The sequence below is a fragment of the Ischnura elegans genome, chromosome 5, assembly GCF_921293095.1.
Source record: "Ischnura elegans chromosome 5, ioIscEleg1.1, whole genome shotgun sequence".
Taxonomy (NCBI): Eukaryota; Metazoa; Arthropoda; class Insecta; order Odonata; family Coenagrionidae; genus Ischnura; species Ischnura elegans.
In genome coordinates this window covers 33,986,254-34,006,929 of record NC_060250.1, presented here as the reverse complement: position 1 = coordinate 34,006,929, position 20,676 = coordinate 33,986,254, and the positions used below count along the sequence as shown (strand labels likewise).

Genomic DNA, 20,676 nt, shown 5'->3' with positions numbered 1-20,676 from the left:
ATCATAATTATTTAACTATTTTTATCCTGTGAAAGGTTACCCACTTCAAAATCAATCCTTAATTTTTCCTATTTAAACAAATATATAGTTCCATTTAATTGGAATTAATTTTTTATTTTAATAAGTATTATTAGTTAATTGAATATTATTTTAATTTTCCCATGTTATTTTTCACTCGAAATTTTTTAATCTAATTAAAAGGCGAGCCTATCCACTCTCTAACGTCTATGCGCCATAAGAAAATTTATTGATTGATTCGGCCATGAAGCCGGTTTTCTAGGACATTGATTTGTCTCTTCATGAGTGTTCGTTTTTTCCCATTGCAGAGTTCGTTGGAACGTCTTGTGTGAGTTGACTACTCGAGGCCTCGATGAAAGTACGTGCAAAAAGATCGAAAGAATGCAGCTCGTTGACGCAGGCAGACGGTAAGATTTCATTCATTCCTCTTCCTAGTTTTGAGTTCAGTTCAGAACCATTATTTAGTGATCAGATAGGTACACTATAATTTTTCTATTCAGGAACCTCGATGATAAAAGTAATGAATGTTTGAGAAAATAAATAAATATTTTCACTTTTGCAACGCGAAAATATTTAATTAAACCGCACCAAAAATTAAGATCTCGTGCTTTTTTTTCAACACTCAAAATACTTAAATCCCGCGCTGAATATCAAGGCATTGATTGGTTGACGACGACGATAGCGTTTGCTTTCATATATTTCGGTTTGTTACTTCATTTCCATTAAATTTAACAATTCAAATGAATGACAGTTATGAGGATTTTCGTGAATCTATCATAAGTATTTACTTTTCTCTTTAATTTTCTCATTGTATTGTGGAGGTCGAGGTTTCCATGTTAGCCTTGCTTTTGACAACCCAGCAACCGTCATGCGCGCTCAAGTACTTACTTCCTCGGAGACCCTACCTGAGGGAAACATGAGATTCCGGTAATATTTTCTACCTTTCTGAATTTTTCCGTGAATTTAATGAGTATAAGTGACATATTTCAAAAAAAGTCGCAACAATAATGTCACAATGATTGATACTCTTTTGTGTTTAATTTTGGGTACTTAATTTCTGGTGACGCGTTTTTCCTTGCTATTAAATATTTATTAATCCAATGGTGTCGGAAAAATCAGTATATATTTTTCATTTTTTTCGCCTGTTTTTTTACTGAAGTGATACTTTGACCTCTGGTCCTTTGCATGATCTTGAGAATTAACTTATATTATTTCTTTCGTATCAGAAGACTAAATTATAAAATTACATCCTACAAGAAATTATTAAAATACATCCTCCTTGATAGGTGTGGTGTCCTTAATATGGATGCCATATTTGTAACTTCTGGTTTCATCTCTTTAAATAATTTCAACGTATAGATTTTTATAATTTCATTATTGTTTTCCAATTCACATAATAGTACATATATTAAATGCAGAATGTATCAATGTTTAGTAATATCCATGAAGTCCAAGTAAGTCGTAAAAAAAAGGTATATATATAACAAACTCAGCTCACCGAAATGATTTCCGGGAAAATTTTTAATATTGCCCGATCATATCTTTAAAATGTTTAAAGAATAATGAAAATACATTGAAATATCGCCGATGAGATAAGCGTCAAATAATTTGGAATTACCCGCTCTTGCATTTTTTTAATTTTAAAGATTTCTTGACCATTACAAAGTTAATATTTTCTCAACGTCTTCCTCGAAATGATATTTCTGAGCTGAAAGTTAACTTTTTAGGTCTCCCCTTCGTTGGATTTTGAGAATTTTTTTGTTATATTACCACAGGTCATGCTTGTGGACAACGACAGCGATTGCTTTTGGAGACAACTGTGGAGGTCCATGAAATGGACATCTGAAGGTTACTGCGCCGACAACTAGACTTGAGGATTTATCGTGAGGAAAGGAAGAATGAAGATAGGAAGAAAGAAGACACCACGCCCGAAGATAGTTGTTTTTTTTTTGCATTTTTTGTTGCAATTATTGTACAGGGTGTTTGTATATTTTTTATTTATGCATGTATTTTTTCCAGCTATAGTTAGGATTTGCGGCAGGAGAGTAGGGATTTTATATTGCGTCCTACCGTCGAGTAGAAATAACTCAGATTAGGCAGGTCTTCGTATATCGTGGCCACGATTCCGTATTTAGGCGTTTAATTAATTCAGGCGTATAAAGAAGTATTTAGGTAGGCAGGGCTGTATGAATGGATGAATGTGATTTTATGAATGAGTGAATTGAATGTGATTTTATGAATGAGAGGGTGGAATGTGATTTGATGAATGAGTGAATGGAATGTGGTTTATGAATGAATGAATGATATTAGTAGCAGTAGTGCTTGATTTTTATGAATTGCTAATTCTTTTTTGTGTAGTTTTTTTATTCTTATTAATTTTGGTCGTAGTGTAGTGCATGCCCCCCTCAAATCCAAACTGTTCCCTCATCGTGGGGAGGGGGTGTAACAGGGATAAGTCATTAATTTACGCCAAATGCTTACAATATTTCACCCTTATTGGGAATGTGATGGAATATTTTTTCTTTCAAAGTTTATGGTTTTTCCGCATGAGTTGCAAATTGTAAATGTTATTTGATAACATGCAAATATGACTTATCCCTGGCTAAAACAGTTGGTGCATTTGTGTTTAAATTTGTGTTTGTATTTAAATATGTGAAATCATTGAATATAATGTATTATATGTTACTGTGTTTTTTATTCCAGCGCTAAGTACTATTTGCATTACTGTTTTTGTGGTTTTTCGATAATATTGTACAGAGCCTTCTTTTATTTTTGTAACTATTGATTGTATTTTTGCCAGCTATAGTTTATTGGGGCAGGAGAGTAGGGATTTAATATTGTATCTGACAGTTGTTAAGAAATGACTCAGAATAGGCAGGTCTTCGTATTTGCGACCATGAAAATATAATTAAGTAACACCTTGACCAGAATAAATTGTACCCATTGCTAAGGTCAATTTGTGTTATTGTTGTTGATATTTTTTCTCGATTTTTAATGATATTATTTTAATAGCAGTTGAAATTATTAATTTAATAATTTTAAATGCTATTAAATGGTGTGCATGTAATTTCTCCCTACTACTTTGTACTGGTAAAGACAATAAAACTATTTTCTATATACCTTTGACTATGATACAAAGGAGATGTTGTAAAAATAAAATATTTTCGTATCTTTGTGATTGGTGACATAAAATAAAACATTTTACATGTAATTTTTGTGAAAATTAAAGTGCTGGTACAAATCCAGTAAAATGGAATGTCGTTAAGGTATTGACAAAATTTTACATTCGTCAGTTGACAATTAACCTAAATAAAGTGAACATTTTCAGAAAACATCCATCAAGGTGCAATTACATTGGGCATATATTGGGTATATAACTATATTTTAATTCATTCAATTATATGCAAATAGGCGATTTGTTAGCATTGTTAATCCATTTTTTGTAATGATAATAGGACATTGTTACACAAAAAAGATTAAGAACATGTATTTTTTCGGCTACAGTTTAGATTTGGAACAGGAGAATAAGGGTTATATATGGATTATATAATGCTGTCGATTATAAATAACTCAGACTAGGCAGGCCTTTGGTCATCGTGACAATGAGTCCATATTATGGCGTGAGATTAATTCAGGCGTGCATGTTGAGGTATTTAGTTGGGTAGGGCTTTAACAATGGATGAATGTAATTTTTTGAATAAGTGTAATAGTACTGGTAATGCTTGATCAGTATGAATTGATTTTAATAATGTATGTTTTAATTTTTTATAACCATAGGGGTGTTTTGGGGGCATAAAAATCCCCAATATTTCTCCCCTGGAGGTGACTACCTGCAACGCATCTACTGAGAAGACCAAAAGCCCTCCGGCACTCCAATTTTCAAATTATGTTGTTACATTTCATTATGTATTCCAGTAATCAATTAATTGTTATAATGCTGAAAGATTATTTCATCGCTAAGTAGCTGAAAAGTTTGTAACGAGTGTATCGTTGTCTCATACCTCCAAAGCGACGACAAAAGAGTATCAGTGCTGGCAAGCCACATAACACCCAAACTCTTCATACCTTTCTGGCAATGTGGCTGGCTGAGAACTCAGCAGCGATCTGCCAGATCAGTTCAACCATGAAAATTAGAGCCTAATTTGCATAGCTTATTTGCATTGTGTTTTTTAAAATATATATCACTGTTAGACAGTAAGATGGAGGGGAAGGGGCTTTGGGATATCGGCCTTGAATATCTATACATATAAGATGAAAATATTCCAGGTTGGGCTCACACAGTACAACACAATTTAATAAAAATCTTTCCTAAATCTGAAGAAGGTGGTAGGTGCCCCTGAAATTTATTTATTTTCATCTTTAAGTGTGTATTTTACTGTGTGCGCCCAACCTGGGACATTTTTGTGTTATACACCTCATAGAAGAATTTCCTGAAGTATTTATACATATAATGGTAAACAGGGGTGGATCTAGGAATTTCTTTCTGGGGGGGCACAAGCGCGACCGTTCCAGGATTTTGTTCTAGGGCGGACAAGGATACTTCGTAATACAAAGCGAACGCATTGATAATGGGACCGTATTAAAAATAATGCATTTTTTAAGGGTCTTGGGGTGCACGAGCCCCCGTGCCCCCCTCTAGATCCACCATTGATGGTAAGTTATTAGTTATATTTATATATTCACCACGTTTACCAGCCGATCTCAGATCGGTCTAGCCGGCTCGGTCCGGGTTAGTAAACGCAGCGGCCCGACCAGGCCGGCCTGTAAGCGGGCTGGCTCAGTCCACTTTCGAAACCAGTCTGAAATCTCAGATCGAGCCGTAGAGCTCGGCCTGAGTGGTAAACGATTCGAGCTGATCAGCTCCGTTGCGTATTTCGTTCCTTCTTTGTCATCCCATAACAGACAAAATGCAATCGTAACTCTTCAAGAGCACGTTTGGTTGTTGTGATTCATTGAGTTGGCGTGGTGAGAAATAAGATTTTAGAAATGAGTTTGGAAAGGAAGAGGAACGTATGGAGCGAGCAGGAGACGATGCATTTAATAAATTTAATCAAAGAAGAGGACATTATGCGTCTTCTAGATGGAAAGAGGTAAAATAATTGATAATTTGTTAACGTGCTGCATGTGCACAAATGTTTGGTGCAGTCTTAAATGTGATTCGATAATGCCCTCTTGTAGACGCTGCATATTATTCTTTTTAATTTTGAACAAATGGAAATCCTAATTGCGGTAATTGTATCCTTGGTTTGTATCAGGAGTAGGAACTCCGATATTTACATGAGGCTAGTGGGCCCAATGTCCGAAGCCGGCTACATCCGTGACGTCAACCAGCTCCGGACGAAGTGGAAACATTTGCAGCAGGAGTACAGGAAGGAGGTGGCTGCCAGGGGACGCAGTGGAGGTGCTGGACACGCATCGCCTTATTTTGAGGCTCTTCACGAAATTTTAGGACATCGTGCGAATGTTACTTTCGTAGAGGAGGGAATTGATTCAGGTAATAACAAATGTATCTCGGAGATGTGTCCTTCTCTCGAACATTATGACTCTTCATTAATGCGAGCAGTGGCCTGAGTACTCTTGAAAACCTTTCTAAATCTCCTTCAAGATCTACTCATGTTATCTCTGTAAACTTACGAGGTTTAAATTATTTTATAGTTGGCCTCTGAAAAAGTAATTACCAATGCGAGGGATGACTTCCAAATAATTTTCTTCTAAGCATATCTGACAGCTACATAAATTTTTGAACAGTGGTTTCATATTCTCATCAGCCGTAAAATATTGTTATGCAATGACCATGTATATCATTATAGTGTCGAAAACCTATGGCCAGCTGATGGTATTGTACCTTTTAAAACTTTGATTTACCATAATAAGTGATAATGTGTGTAGACATCCAAATTATTCCTGGGAATGATGAAATTACCATCAGCGTGACATCAGTTCATGCTTATAAATTGCAATTCCATTGCTACAATGCGAACTTCAAACTAATGCTCTTCTGCTTTATTTTTAGGAGTTGTCACAGGAGAAGAAGGAGACAATGGAGGACCATATGATATCGCATCTCCTGGACCCTCGACCTCCAGTGTCTGCTCCTCCCCTTCTCCGCTTCCAAAGAGGAGGAAAGGGAAGACGGACATGGTGCTGAAGCAGATACAGGAAGCAGAAGAGAAACTCACCACTCGCTTTGAGACCTTTAATGCCAAGTGGAAGGAGGAGTGTAGGGAGCAAAGGGAATGGGAGGAGAGGGAAAATAAAAAAATTATTGATGCTCAGAAAGAACTAATGGCACAATGTACGGACAAATTTATGGAGAGTCTGAAGGAAATTTTAGGGAAAAGAAGTTAAAATAAATTAATTTATGTGAATATCTGATGATGTTTTCATTGTTGCCCTGATACAAATTATTATTATTACATTGAGGACTGTCGCAAGGGAGCCCGATCACTAAGGTAAGAACATAATTTGTTCCTGAGAGAAGCCATGGTTTCATTGTCTCTGTCAGTCATCATCAGAGTTGATGGTTGAGGAAATATATGTTCCTGCAACTCCACCAATTCTAACCAATTATCAACGAAGGTGTCCTTGGATCTTTCAACCAGATTGTGGAGAATACAGCATGCAGTCACAACTTGAGGCACAAATGTGTAGTCCACATCTATTCGTTTGAGCAAGCACCTCCACCTAGCTTTTAGCCTACCGAAAGCAATCTCAACACACATTCTTGCAGAACTTAAATACACATTGAATGATTCCTGTTCAGGGGATAAATTCCTTCCAGGATACCCCTTCAGCAACCATGATAGTAAAGGATAGGCTGGATCTCCCAGAACTAGATATGGAATAGCAGTGCCATCCAGGTCATCTTCACCTGAAGGCATTAGATAGTCACTGAATTGATAGAGGGTCGATTCTTTAAGAGCTCTCGCATCGTGCACAGACCCTGGCATCTTACAGCTTACGTATCTGAAACTAAAAGAGATTAATTAGTTATTTTTCTTTCGAATTTGCTCCTTCAGCTGTCAAATGAAAAGTTTTAACCCCGTACCAGTAAAAATAATCCACCACAGCTGTTAGGTTTACAGATGGCCAACCCTTTCGATTGATGAAATCCCGATACGAATCTTTCGGTGGCAAAATAGGAATGTGAGTTCCGTCAATGGCTCCAATAACTTGCGGCAAGTAAAATTTTTCCTTAAAAAGTGCTGCTAATAGCTGAGAGTCCTCAGAAGATGGCAAATTAATTGATTCCTCCATCAAAGAAGTATTTATCGCGACAACAACAAGTCGGAACCATTTGCATGCAGTGCTTTTCGTGACTCCGAATTGATTTGCTACCACTCGAAATTCTGCGCAGGAGGCAAGCTTGTAGATGGTCATCGCCACCTTCTTCTTCAAAGGTACAGGTGTTTGCGCGGAATCGTTTGTCGCACAGAGTTTTGGCTCCAAAATTAAACACAAATGTTCAAAAGTGCATTTGCTCATTCGAAAATTACTCAACCAATCGCTTTCGTCAAAATGTTGGGAAACAACGACTTCCCACCAATGTCCGCTCCGTTGTTTGTTTTTTCCTCTTCTTTTTCGGTCAAGAGAATGAAGAATAAGCACTCTTCTATCTATCGTTGACAGTGACTGCGTAAATTCCTTCATGATTGCAAATAATCTTTGCCGGTGTTCCCTCCTCCTTCGGGTTACAAAAAGCTGGTACCTGCTTAAATTCGCCGAGAAAATTTCCAGGTTATGACTCCATAGCAATGCCAATATCGCTGACGATTCCATGACTGAAAAAGCTTACTGCGATTTCCACAATGACAACAAGCAATGACAACAAAACCACTTTCCAAACAGAATCGATGGGTGAAGATCGATTCTGATCGATTCTATGAAACAATCGATACGTCAAATCCATGTTGGTAAACGCAACGCGCCGAGTCAGCTCACTTTCTAATTTCAGCTCGGTCTGAGCTCAGGCCGATCTGAGATCGGTTGGTAAACGTGGTGATTGTCACTTCTTGGTAGGGTAAGGTAGCTACCCAAAAAAACGGATGCAGTAAGATCCAGTATTATATGTATAGTATATTTTAGTGCAGCAAGAGCAATCTCACATGGTCACTAAGTGTAATACATCGCCGGCGAGAGGGGCGAGACAATTCCCGCAGCCGCTCCCGTGCGAACTCCCGTCCCCCATCCAGCGACGGGCTATGCTGCTATCACGCGAGGTTTGCGGAGAAGGCTCATCGCTGTGAGTCCCCATGTAACTTCGCGGAAAACATGTAGGGCAGTTGGTATACGCGGCAAGCGCCCTGCAGTCAGCCGCCTTTTCATCACTGACGCCACCTCTGAACTGCAGCATCTCATCGACACTGGATGGGACTTGTAGAATCCTGGAGGGAAAACTTCGCTGTCGCTTATATCCTTCATAAGTCAACTCTCTGTTCCTATGACCATGACTATGTCCTGAAATTTACACCCGATTTTAGCACTCTTGTTTATAACGCTATGAAAATTAATTGCGACAAAGTTAATGTCATATTTTTTAGATTACCTTTCGGTCGGTTCTTTTCTTCGCTGTTTATAAGATGAGTGTATCACTATGAAAGTGCTAATCAATTCAGATATAGTAGCTTTCCCTGGAGTAAGCGCTTTGGATATTTGTTATTTCCCTGCATTACTGCTCCTAAATTTAATTCAGGTGATGTGAGGATCTAAGTATGTGTGGATCACCTCGGAGTCTAAATTTAGAAAATTTTACTCCTTAAAAAAATTCAGTATTGAATTTTTCTTAGTCGCCACCATTATTATGTTGATAAAATAAATAACATTCATTTCATATATTATGTTTAAAAAATGAAAAAAAAAAGATTGATTTCTTCGGACTTGATCCCTCGCAGGATTCTCATGAAGTTACAGCGCACCGTATGGACCCACTCGGCTACGATTATAAATGCCTACGGAGCTACGTATTGGTAAGAGGTAAACGGTGAGTCCAAATATGAATCCAAAGATAGGAAATGATATCTGCGGAAAGCAAAAAGATAATTTTCTTCATTAAAAATTTTACAACGACAGAAGAGTTTAATTAAGTTAATATGCGTTAAAGTGGATTTAAAAACTTGTTACTGCCATAACATGTAACAAAAAAATTATCGCAGAGAGGTTCGAAGCACCTACTTCGGATTACTACCGTAGTAAGTCTTCTCCTTAACCACTAGTCCATCTCACTCGTTGACTCAGAAGGGAATTCATTACGACCTTGGTCAGGAAAGGGAATGAACCAGTCTTCTAGTGTCACTAAATCAAACTGAATTTTAACACTCAGTGGCATTATTTGCTGTGATATTGCGGCGGATATTTCATGTGTATGTTTTTTTCGCTATCGTTGATCGAAAAGCTTCAGCCTTAATTGTAAGACAACATACTTCGACGGATCGGCCAAATTAAAAAAGTAAAATGTCGCTCTGGACGTAGATTTATTATGTAGCATAAGCTGCATAATTTATGTGGTATTAAACGCTGCACATATCCCGCATGCATTTCCCTTTAATGATGTTGTTATAAAAATATTGCGGGAGGTGGGAATGTTTTTCAAAATTCCCTCCCACTGGTGCAATAGAAAATACCGAAACTCGATTTCAAAACTGCGACGAAAGTGGCGCCGCTCCATTTGTTGCAATACTTTTCAATCCGTCTGTACCTAAATATCTTCAAAATCGCTAGCAGAAAGTATCCTGAACGGAAATGGGCTAAAGAGGGGATAGATAGATGCTTGAAGTGAATACAAACTAGAGTCCCATGTATTTCTGCAGGTTGACACTACACGGAATTATTCAAGCATTGTGATTTGATATTTTAAGATTTTAAGGATGAGGTGAGTTATCTGGCGAAGATAATCGTTAGCGAATCCGAAATAGGCGTTCCTTGAGCTGTTACTCAGTAGGGATACACTAATACATGTATTCGCATGACCTGATGGGCAGGATTGGCGCTAAGAAGGACTGATAACCTTGATATATCTGTTACATCAGCTCTAGGAAAGCAAGTGGCGGATATAAATGGGGGTAGGGGGAGCCCCCCCCTTGCGGGGCTTCCCGCATTGCTGAACATTGCAGAACCACAATTGTAACCTTTCTACTTATATCATAAGATAACATTTTTTCGTATATGCGTATAATCAGTTTAAATAAAACTATTGTAACTATCTTAAATTGTGCATGTAACTTGATTATTTTTCGTTGCAACAAGAGTTTTGGTAGCTCAAAATATCTTTGGCGCCCCACCCTTGAGTTTTTTTCTGTATCCGTTACTGAGTAGAGAAAATTAACGATCTTAAATGCCTAAATGGAATATAAGATAGGTATTTATTTAAATTTTATACAGGCTCTGATAACGAGACGAGTTGATGTCCTCAACAAGGTAGTAACATCTGAAAAATGATTTATGTGGAAACCGCTAAAGAAAATAAATAGGTAACAAAAGGAAATTATACAGTAGTGTCTAAATTATTTATAATTTAAGTGATTTAATTTTGGCTTCTGTTTAAAATATGTGAAATGTGTGTGATATGAAGGTGGAAAATAGCCCATTAATTCTTACGTCGCCCGACGCAGGAGGATTTGTTCAAGTTTGATGAAAAATGAAACGATTTCGAGATAAATATTCCAGGGGCGGTCTCATCACTGGGGGCCCAGAGCTTAGGGGACCCCCACAACGCTCGCGTCTAACGTGAAGCGTATATGAGAGGTGTAATTAATAAAGAATTAGATTACTTAATCAAAGATTTTTTTCAATTATATAGTTCTAAGTTTTCATTAATATTTTTTTAGTTACAACTTACTCAGTGTAAAAAGGTCATATAAAAATAAATAAAATAAATGGTCAGAAGAAGGAAAAGAACCAGATTCTTACTTTAAAGGCTAGTTTCATTCATTAAAGAAAACGAAAGGCATTGACTGCGATTTGTTACCCACCATTAGTGTATTCATAATATACAAATTATTTGGTTTTAGAAATCCCAGGTTAGACGAATGGCAATGATCAATTTTAACCTCATTTTAAAAAGGGCAGATTGGCGCCCATGCGATGCCACTCCACGTAACGCCACAGGGACTTAGTTTCTATACGAGTAGATAGGAGTTTTACATTGTCTGAGATTACCAAAGCATGCATGAGGCGCAGACCTCAGGGAAACATTTCTCAATAATCACCTATTAAAACTGCCTACGGTCGGAAAGTTTCCTTCATTTGATAATCCTTATTTAAGCCAAGCGCTACCTGCTAGCAGGGTATTTTGCTACCTGATAGCAGCCTGCATCGCAGCGGCGCAGAATTCCTCGCCCCAAGACCACATCACAGAGCGGCAAAGGGAACCAGAATGACTTCACATGGGCTTTTCCCAGCGTTTATACTTAGCCGTCGTTTTTTCGCGCGCTTGAAAATTTTCACTTTTCATTTAATCGCGAAAAATTGATATCGTCATTTAAAAATCTAAAAGAGTAAAATGCGTACTCCAGGAGTAATAAGTTTTCGATTTAAGCAAGAAAAAATAATAGGAAACCACCCTATTTTAAACTTATTTTAGAGTTTTTATTAAAGATTTGTAGCATTAAATTTTTAAGCTGTGTCACTTTTTACAGAATTTTTTTCTGACAAAATTGCCATTTTTATCAACTTTTATGTATTTCTTGAGAGCCAGAATAGCGTCAATAACCATTTCCGGGCATGCTATTACCCAAAATTTTCCGGTGAGGGGCCCTATCATGAGCCCCAGCCAAGGGTCGCCATTCACCCCGAACCGCCTCTGAATATCCGTGATGAATTGTTCACAAATTTCACTTAAAATATCGTGTTTCACGATGCCGGATAATATTTTGTGGACTTAAATTAAAAATCTTGGTAAATGTTTTGCTCAATTTTTTCATATTTTTTTACCGACAGTGGGTTTTTGCATCTAGTGGAATTATCTAGGCTTTATTGTCATCGGAAGATTATCACCACTTAGGAAGTCTCGAAAGACTCAACATTTTAAACTCATTCATAAAACATCATCATGAATCCTCGGTAAATGTATTTGTTAACTTTCAAGGAAGGTACGCTTCACCTTCAACGCTGAGGACGTTTCACCAATGAGGATTAGGAAAATACTCTACCAACCTACCAACTATTAATTATGTTTCGTATTTTTCGATTTCAGCTTGATGTTAAATCCATGCAACGATGAACTTACTTTGGTAGCCAAATTTTTGCGTCAACATTTCGCTAATTTGTGTCTCTGTATAACATATACAATCGTATATAATATATAAAATCATAATACAATACATAATATGCAAACATGAATGCAATATACAAGAAGAATGAGGGCTCAAGGGGAGCCCTTCAGGGATACAACACACCGGGGCCGGGAACCAAGCCAGTGGCTTATACGCCCAGACATCCGGGGAGGGGAAGGAAAGGAAGGGAAAAGGAAAGAGGCGCCGCCGCGATAGGAGCCCGACGACGCCTCTGGGAGAGGAAAGGTGCGGAAGGAACGGCAGAGGGAAAAAACACTCCAACGCTATGGAAAGGAAGGGGGCCCTACTAATGTAACATACAATGCATGAGGGCTCAGGTGAGCCCTTCGAGGATACAACATACCGGGGCCGGGAACCAAGCCCGTGGCTTATACGCCCGATCACCCGGGAGGTCAGGAAGGAAAAAGGATAGAGGCGCCGCCGCGATGGGAGCCCGCCGACGCCCCTGGGAGGGTATAGGAGCGGAAGGGAGGGGACGGGGAAAAACACCTCAACGCTATAGAAGCGAAAAGGGCCCACTACATAGCGAAACCAAGCATACGCAATTAATTTTCCACCAATTCTAGTGGATTTTCCTATGAGGAAGAAAAATCCATCGATCGAATCGGTAGATTGTAGACGGTAGAATGTAACATACAATCTTTATCACTGTATCTGAAATATACTGTTGAGTCGTCACTTGAGATGGATGGAAACAATCTAACGGTTCTTTCACCATTTTGCGCCAATCAATCAATTGTTTATGACTGTCCTGCACTCCAGATAGCATGGCTTCTGGATGCTATGGGCGAAGTGCAAAGCTTTTTCTAGCCTTTCTTATTTTTTTCGCACTCTTTTCCTCGTCTTTGATGGCGCCTTCAGAGATCCGATAAGGATGTGTGGCTTCAGTCGTTCGATAGCCGGGTCAGAAAGATAAGACTCCTCTTTCAGCCGGTTTCTCCTCGTCATCCGTCGTCTAACAACTTGGAGCAATTGCGTAACATCTCTGCTGATATCAATCGACAATCCGTGGACAGTTTTGATGGCTCGAGAAGTCGTGAATTCGATCTACTGTTAAACCTGCCCCAGCGACCTCCGCTATTTTGCGGCCACCTCCATAAGCGGTCACTTTTTCCCCGGTGCTGAATCAGGGCCGGAACTAGCAGTTCTCAGAGGGGCAAAGATCAGTTCAGTAGATCCGTAAACCAGGCCAGAACCGCGAACTATTTTCTGAGGCATGGCAGTTGAAATTGCACACTATACGTACGCTATTAAGAAGTTTTTTTTATGAAAAACACTTTTTGATAATACTTTTACCATTAATAAACTTGTGCATATTAACACTGTACATTACACTTAGATGGTGGTCATTAATTACGTGAGGTGGTTTTGGCGATATTTGGATACCCCTCCTTCTTGGTGATATATCGTGAGATATGGCTTAAGCCACTCCCCCTAATATCACGTGAGATTGTTCAAAATTCAGTGTAATTACGTTAATTTATGCTTCATTGCGTTGGATTTATAAAAAAAAACAAATTTTAAAATTATTTTTACCCAAGATTAGTAAAGGCCAGTATTTAATATTACTAACATCGTAGTCTAATTGCATTTTACGCTGTTTCTTGCGGAAAAAAATTACTTGATACTTGCTAGGACCCCTATTACCCCCCACGTGAGATTGGATGTGAATCGGCTTGACCCCATTCTCCCCAAACGTCTCACGTAATTAATAGATGTCCCCTTACATTGAAAAACACTCATAATTAATACCCTACAATATATTTATTTATGATTTATATAAATAATTTATTTTTATTCCAACTCAATTGCAAATACGCTAAAATTTGAAATTCACATTCCAAATTTTGCCGCACCCTCAAATTTGCCGCCCTGAGTGAGTGCCCCACTACCCCGCCCTCGCTACGGGCCTGAGTTGAATGTATTTACCGTTGAAACAACGTTAATTCCACATCTGTGCGATGGCCGACTCCTTCGACGAACGGCATTCGTTTGTTTTTCGGTGAATAAAATGATGCTTAATCGACTAAAATCCTAACTTTTTCTTTCACAAAATTCTTTGGAATATCGCTATGGAATTAATTGTTTTCTAGCTTCAAAAAATGAAAACGAAAAAAGCTTGCCTCAAAAATGGGTTTTTGTAGCTTGGAAGCTGAAACATTGCACAGTTGTTGCCAATGCATTAGTGCATGCACTGACGCATACCGTTTTTCATCTGTTGCTTCATTTAAATTATATGTGGCCTCAAAGTTGAAAAAATTTCGCAAAAATTGCTCTTATTGATTTTTTTTCGAAATTTAGAATATTAAAACTAATAGTAACCCTTTTGTAGAAATGCGATGAAAACAATTATAAACAACGCTATTATAGGACTAATTACTCTTAATTCTCATCAACTTTCACGACTTATTGTTAGTTATTGTATTAGTTATTATGTGACCGATACAATACAAAACGACGGATCTTGTTTTCCTTCGAATTTTTGTGTTTATGTATGATTATAAAAAAGGGTCACCTAGTTACCTCAAGATATTTACACCACATATACTACAAAGCCTGTAGAGGTGGTCTGCGGCCGCCTGCAACGCCGAAATAAAGATCGATTTTTTTACCATTTGAATCAGTAAATGGTGAAAAATCGCCCCTCATTTTCCTGAATAAATTACCTTCAGTTAGTGTTGCGCGCATTGAGAATATTTATCACGAGTCAAGCAGATAACTTTTATCTCACAGGTTTATCTAATGGAATTCATTTTCACTGTTACAACACGATCATATCCAATCCCTCGGGTATGCTAGAAAAATGTATAAAACACGCGTATTGCTCTGTTATCGTTATTGGGTAAGTAAGAACACTTGACTGTAATAAATCTTCAATGATACCCAGTGGTAGATTTAAAGGGAAGGAGTTGCAGGGGCCATGCCCCACTTAATTTTATCAAATATTTTTAAAAAATTTCTGAATATTTTCGCAGCTTTTGTTGTAAGTTCCTTTTGGGAAATGCTGCGTTGAAACCATTTTACGCTCAGCATTTTCAAGAGAATTAGAGGGAAAACCTTTTCGTCCCGATCTTATGTAGGATTCGTTATCCCATTGTTTGCCCGATTTGAATTTCCCTCGGAAGGCGATAGCCGTTGGGCATTAGATTGGGCCAGGAATTAATAATAATTTCAATAGAGAGGATCTATATCACCTCAACAGGATTTGGAAAGGGTTCCTAGCTCAATCTAATTCCCAACGCCTTCCGTGGGAAATTCAAATCGGGCCAACAATGAGATAAGGAATCCTATATAAGATCGGAACGAGGACGTTTGACCTCTCACTCGATCTTGAAAACGCTCCCAGTAGGAGGAGTGAAACGTTGAGCGAAAAAGGTTTTCTACGGGGCATTTCCCGAAAGGAACTTAGAACATATTTTTAATTTTTATTAGTTTACTATAATCTGTTCACTTTATGTTCGCGGGTTGAGCTTTCGTGAAAGCCCGGACACTCTTGGAAGGCTTCGCTGACGGGGGAGTGGTATTACTGAAAGAGCAATGAGGTTGTAAATATCTGGACTGCATCTGGATAAAAAATGCCACTACAATCTTTAGTATTTCACCCGTGATGGGAGCTTTCTAATCATTCGCGATACTTCTATATATATTAACACTGTGTCTGTTAGCCAATTTACTAGCGGGAATATCCTTGAAAATATACTTAATCACTGCAATTGTTTGGTTTCCGTTCGCTATAATAAAATTAAATGCCAGAATAAGTGCAGGAAAAGACTAGTTTACTCTCGTAAATTTTTTTTCAGCTGATGAGCTGGTTGAAGAACGTAACCGCGATTGATAATAGTTTTTCCCTGGGAAAAGATGTTTGAGTCGAAGTCCTTCGCGAAGCCTACCGATAAAGTAAGAAAAAAAGGTTTATATTCTGCGTTCCATGGGTTATTTTAATGCATTTACGAGTAATGACCAAAAATTTCACCAAATAGTAAGCATTGACCCTTATGGGATTGTCAATGTTTTGGTCAAAGTGGGCGTGGCTTGTCCTACCCAAGCACCCCCATTCTGGCAACACTTCGCTCCACGCTCGAAGCCAGTGGTGCCCCCTCCAGATATTTAGAATCTCCTGGCGAGAGAGAGAGAGAGAGGAGCCAACGTAACGTTGCCAAAATGTACATAGCCGCCCTACTCTATCAATGAAAACGTCGCCGCTGAGACAATATACCTACCAACTCATTTCAAATGTATTGAGGATAATCCTTTCAAAGAAGTCCATGACATTGTGAGCTACCATGCTGAATGAGGCACCGTTCGTGAAAGGCATACTCAAAAACATACCTACAAGGAGAGGTTTGGCAACAGAGTATGAGGACCTTAAAAGGAGGGATCCTTAAAAGATTACAACGCACCGGGGCCGGGACCCAGTAAATCAACTGATACGCCCGCGCAACCTCGGAGGGGAGTGGAATGGGATGGAAAAAAGGATAGAGGCGCCGCCGCGATAGGAGCCCGTCGACGCCTCCAGGGTAAGGATAGGAATCGAAGGGCGGGATAGGGTAATACCCTCGCCGCTATGAGAGCAACCGGGGCCCACTACTAGCGAAACTATACTTTAATGTGGCAAGGATTTGGGAAGATTTTACTTTAAAGAAGCAAAATCCAAAGATCAAATCGTTGGATAGAGGTTTGGCAACACTGCTCCACGAGCAGATTCACGATCTTACATTGACGGAGGTCTGAGAGCGACTGACTGAGGCCACACCTACTGTCTGCAGATTGGCCAAGGGAACGTCACGTGTCGAGAATCTTTCCCTCCCCTCATCCAACTTGCTTTAGCCACACCAACTCACCCACAAAGATAAAATTAACAGAGTCTAGCAGGTCACCCGGCGTTACTCGGGAAGGATATCATCCAGAGAAGGGGAAACTTAGAATTTATCTTTAATTAAAAACTAAAAATTTATCCCACGGTAAACTCAAAACTGTATTAAATCAGTGATCGGAATATCCTGAAGAGTAAACAGTGAAAAAACTATTTCCGTACACCGTGCACGGATCATCAGCTTATACCACGCATTACAAAATTGATAATTATGTGTGGGTACGTGCGTAGACCAAAAAAACGTGTGAACGCATACCCGAACAAAACGTTTTGCACAGAGAGGATTATTAGGCAAGAGTAGCTATAGAAACCTTTTGAGTTATGTTTTCCCTTTGAGCGTGTCAATATGAGTACCTACACGGCAGTATGTCCAATCGCAGAAGCTGTGTGATAGACGTAAAAAAGTAAGGAGAAAACGACGCAAAGGACGCGTCGTGCTCAACCGAAAGTAGCGATACGAGAATTGCGAGCATGAGATGCACCTGTATCAGCGGCATAACTACGCATATGCTTTTGGGGGGATAAAGGGGCACCACCACCCCAGAAAACGGGGGTTCCGGGAAAATTTTTGAAAAATGATATGCCTGGAAGTGCACTTCAAATCATTTTGGCACTCAAAATTTAGCTATAGTCAGATGAAGTTATTATATGTCAAAACTATGCTATAGTTTTACATATTTTTTATTTCTCTGGGGGGGGGGGATCCATCCTCTCATTCCCCCCATAGTTACGCCAAGGACCTGTATGCTAACTTTTGTCTCAATCCTTGAAGCTGTATAGAAAGGCATAGCGGACAGACAAACAGACGTCCTCTAATATGTGTATAGATTAGTTTTTGTATCCTTTTAAACGAGCAAAGGGAGCGCATATGCAAAGGCATGGCTACAAGTCAAGCAATCGTTACAGAATTCAATTTCATCTGGCGCGTCATACGAAATTTTACTTGGCAGAATGCCCCTCTCTCCCAGGGGGTATTTCATACTCCTCGGACCCAGGCCATGACCTACCCCCCCCCCCCCCCAAATTTCGATGCTGAAATCGCCTCTGATGATACCGTTGTAGTTTATCCTTTATGCCTTCGGCTAGTTAGAAGGATGCTGCCATGCGTTCTCATTTTTATAAACATTTCCTCAATGCTTTTTCCCAACTGATTGGCCGAAAACTATTTGAAATGGTGAGACAAAACGGAGGTAGTAAATTCAATGCTCAATTATGTTTCAAAATTTGAAAAACATATCAAGGTTTCTCTTTTATTCGTGAAGGAATAGTGGTCATTTGGAGATTTTGGTGATGAGGGGGCGTCCATAAATTGCTTGAGGTGATTTCGGCGATTTTTAAACCTACTCCCCCCCCTAAGTGGGGTACCATAAGGCTCGACCCCCTCCCTCTATTGTCACGTGAGATTTTTTCAAAATGCGTATTTTTAGTGTAAATAGGTTTTGCTCAATTCAACCCAGTTTTCTCGCAATTTTACACTGTCTTTGGTGGAAACAAAAATTACGTGATGCTTACCAGGACCCCCCCTCTCCCCTCGTGAAGATAGGGTGAGAATCGGCTTGACCCCCGGAATAACAAATGGAAGTCTTCATAACGTGAAATTTCAGTGGGAAAAATTAAGTCATTTGGTCGGAGCATCAACTTGTTTGCAACTTGTGCGGAAGTTTTCTCCGCAAACTTCGGTTTGCTTAATTTTACCGCGTGGTAAAAATCTCTGATGCGTGAATTCGATCGAATATTACACAAATGTGATGAAAAGTATATTTTTTTCTCGGGGCAATAGCTGCTCTTAAATCCGCCGATGTTTAGGACGTTGATGAGACGACAAAAATAATGCCTCGCGGACCCACCTCCTATTTTCAGCTCGTCTCCTCGATTATCCCGACCATCGCAAGCCAGATGTCATTTGTTAAAACAAGCTCAGCCCAATTGGTTGGTCGAAAAACAGAGGTTATGAATGAGACGAATGAATAACTTTGGCTGTCCTTATTTGAATTACCGTTTTCCATGGAATGTGGCGTAAATACTCGCGACTTGCGGATTAACGACCGTTACACGATTACTCAATTTGAACTGGAATTCACAGAATCATATCAAGACGAAATTCCACTATCTGTTTTCGTGGCGGTGATATTGATCTGATACTATTATAGCTTACTCCTTCACCATGGCCCATGCGACGCAAGCGAAAGGATCAAAACCGTCAGGGAAGACAAAATATGTATCAATATCAGGTGACAGGAAGATAATTCGGATATCGATTGGCCTTGTTTGCTCACCGTCTCTAAACCTTGTGCTCGTTGATTAAAAACTCTAGTACGCGATCATGTATCAATTACACGCTAGGTGTCCGTTACAAGGCAACGAGACCGAAGCCGTCGTCAATTAATTCAGTGTTTATTTTCGTTATCTGCGTTACGTAAGATTATTCCAAGCTGAGGTGTTATGAGGTCGTAAAAAGATAGCCACACTTTATATCTGCGCCCACTGTCACACGAGATTGCAGTCAGCACACAGCTTTTCGTCCGTGCCAGTTTTTTAAGCCGCAAGAGACCGGACAATGGGTTGCTGCTCTAAGATAGTCGTCGCGGTGGTCTTGGTTGTTTTGGGTGCTGTGTTCTTGATTGTTGGTTGTGTGCTGGGATTCGCGGTTTTCCCGAACATTATCCAACAGATGGTTGCCGAGGTGAGTGAAGTTTTTCGCTTTTTCCGGTTGCGCGGTTGTGCCCACAGTCATGCAGTGCTTCGATTGGATCGAATCGGCGAGAGACGAGCTCAACCCAAGCTAAGCGGCTCGCGTGTGGATTGAAGGTTGCGCGGCAGGTTCCTTTTATTGAGCGACCTCGCACTGCCGTGGTTGTTGTTGGGTTCGTTAAAATAGAGGATTATGTCCAAGGTTTGCACGTCCACAGTATTTAAGCGTAGAGATTGATTTGTATATGTGAGGGCAGAGCTCAAACCAAGTAAGCCACGGTCGTGCACTGGATATCGTATATGTATTTAGGGAAGGGGAACTGGATCCTTCCATTGGAACAAAGGAAGAGTGGCCAATGCACGGACCTTCCAGCAACCTGAGTCGGTCCGCGAGCCGCGAGCTCCGGGGGGAGGAAAGGACCCTTCATAAAAACTAAGGGACCGACTCAGCCGGCGGGCCCGCTCGCCACCCTACGCTATACAGACTATAGATTACTATTGATGTTCAGAAATTCTTCTCGGGCTGTGCGCCGGGTTATTTCAATCGTATTGGCCGGCGTTTTGGAAGACGACTTGTCATCCATTCTCAAGGCGTCTTACGCTCCTTGCACAATACACATTTTCGGGATAAAACCGCACGGGCCTTTTTATATAAGTCCACTGAAGAAGTTTACGAGACCTTTCACGTTGCACGGTTAAAACACGGGCACGATTTTTAGTCGCATAGTAGCCGTCCAGTGCCACCGAGGCCACACGGCTGCCGTATCGTCTTTCTGCTTGTTAGTGATCCACGTAAACAAATGC

The 20,676-nt window shown here is 39.6% G+C and overlaps 3 protein-coding genes across 4 annotated transcripts in view; 2 read left to right on the top strand and 1 right to left on the bottom strand.

Moving 5' to 3' along the window:
* Window positions 1–4,900: 4,900 nt before the first annotated feature.
* LOC124158690 lies at window positions 4,901–6,386 on the top strand. Its single transcript, XM_046533924.1, has 3 exons — window positions 4,901–5,108; window positions 5,274–5,512; window positions 6,032–6,386. The coding sequence occupies exons 1-3, from the start codon at window positions 5,005–5,007 to the stop codon at window positions 6,364–6,366; spliced, it is 678 nt and encodes a 225-aa protein (XP_046389880.1). The 5' UTR covers window positions 4,901–5,004; the 3' UTR covers window positions 6,367–6,386.
* Window positions 6,387–7,982, bottom strand: LOC124158689 (protein ALP1-like). The gene is made up of 2 exons (XM_046533923.1): window positions 7,067–7,982; window positions 6,387–6,990 (listed from the first exon to the last, which is right to left on the bottom strand). Exons 1-2 carry the CDS (start codon window positions 7,795–7,797, stop codon window positions 6,432–6,434), a joined length of 1,290 nt encoding a protein of 429 aa, XP_046389879.1. The 5' UTR covers window positions 7,798–7,982; the 3' UTR covers window positions 6,387–6,431.
* An 11,456-nt stretch (window positions 7,983–19,438) lies between these two features.
* Window positions 19,439–20,676, top strand: part of LOC124158688 (sensory neuron membrane protein 2-like) — a 47,997-nt gene continuing 46,759 nt past the window's right edge. The window contains exon 1 of one of the 2 annotated variants that reach the window (XM_046533921.1): window positions 19,439–19,864. In XM_046533921.1, the coding sequence (XP_046389877.1) occupies window positions 19,739–19,864 (126 nt within the window). In that variant the 5' untranslated portion in view covers window positions 19,439–19,738. The remainder of the gene's footprint in view (window positions 19,865–20,676) is intronic. The other variant, XM_046533922.1, reaches the window with a different exon arrangement.

Excerpts from the sequence above, each read along its gene's own strand:
- LOC124158689 (XM_046533923.1), bottom strand. The coding sequence starts at position 7,797 with ATGGAATCGTCAGCGATATTGGCATTGCTATGGAGTCATAACCTGGAA. Across the intron at positions 6,991-7,066 it reads GTGGTGGATTATTTTTACTG|TTTCAGATACGTAAGCTGTA; the intron begins GTACGGGGTTAA and ends AATCTCTTTTAG.
- LOC124158690 (XM_046533924.1), top strand. The coding sequence starts at position 5,005 with ATGAGTTTGGAAAGGAAGAGGAACGTATGGAGCGAGCAGGAGACGATG. Across the intron at positions 5,109-5,273 it reads CGTCTTCTAGATGGAAAGAG|GAGTAGGAACTCCGATATTT; the intron begins GTAAAATAATTG and ends GGTTTGTATCAG. Across the intron at positions 5,513-6,031 it reads AGAGGAGGGAATTGATTCAG|GAGTTGTCACAGGAGAAGAA; the intron begins GTAATAACAAAT and ends CTTTATTTTTAG.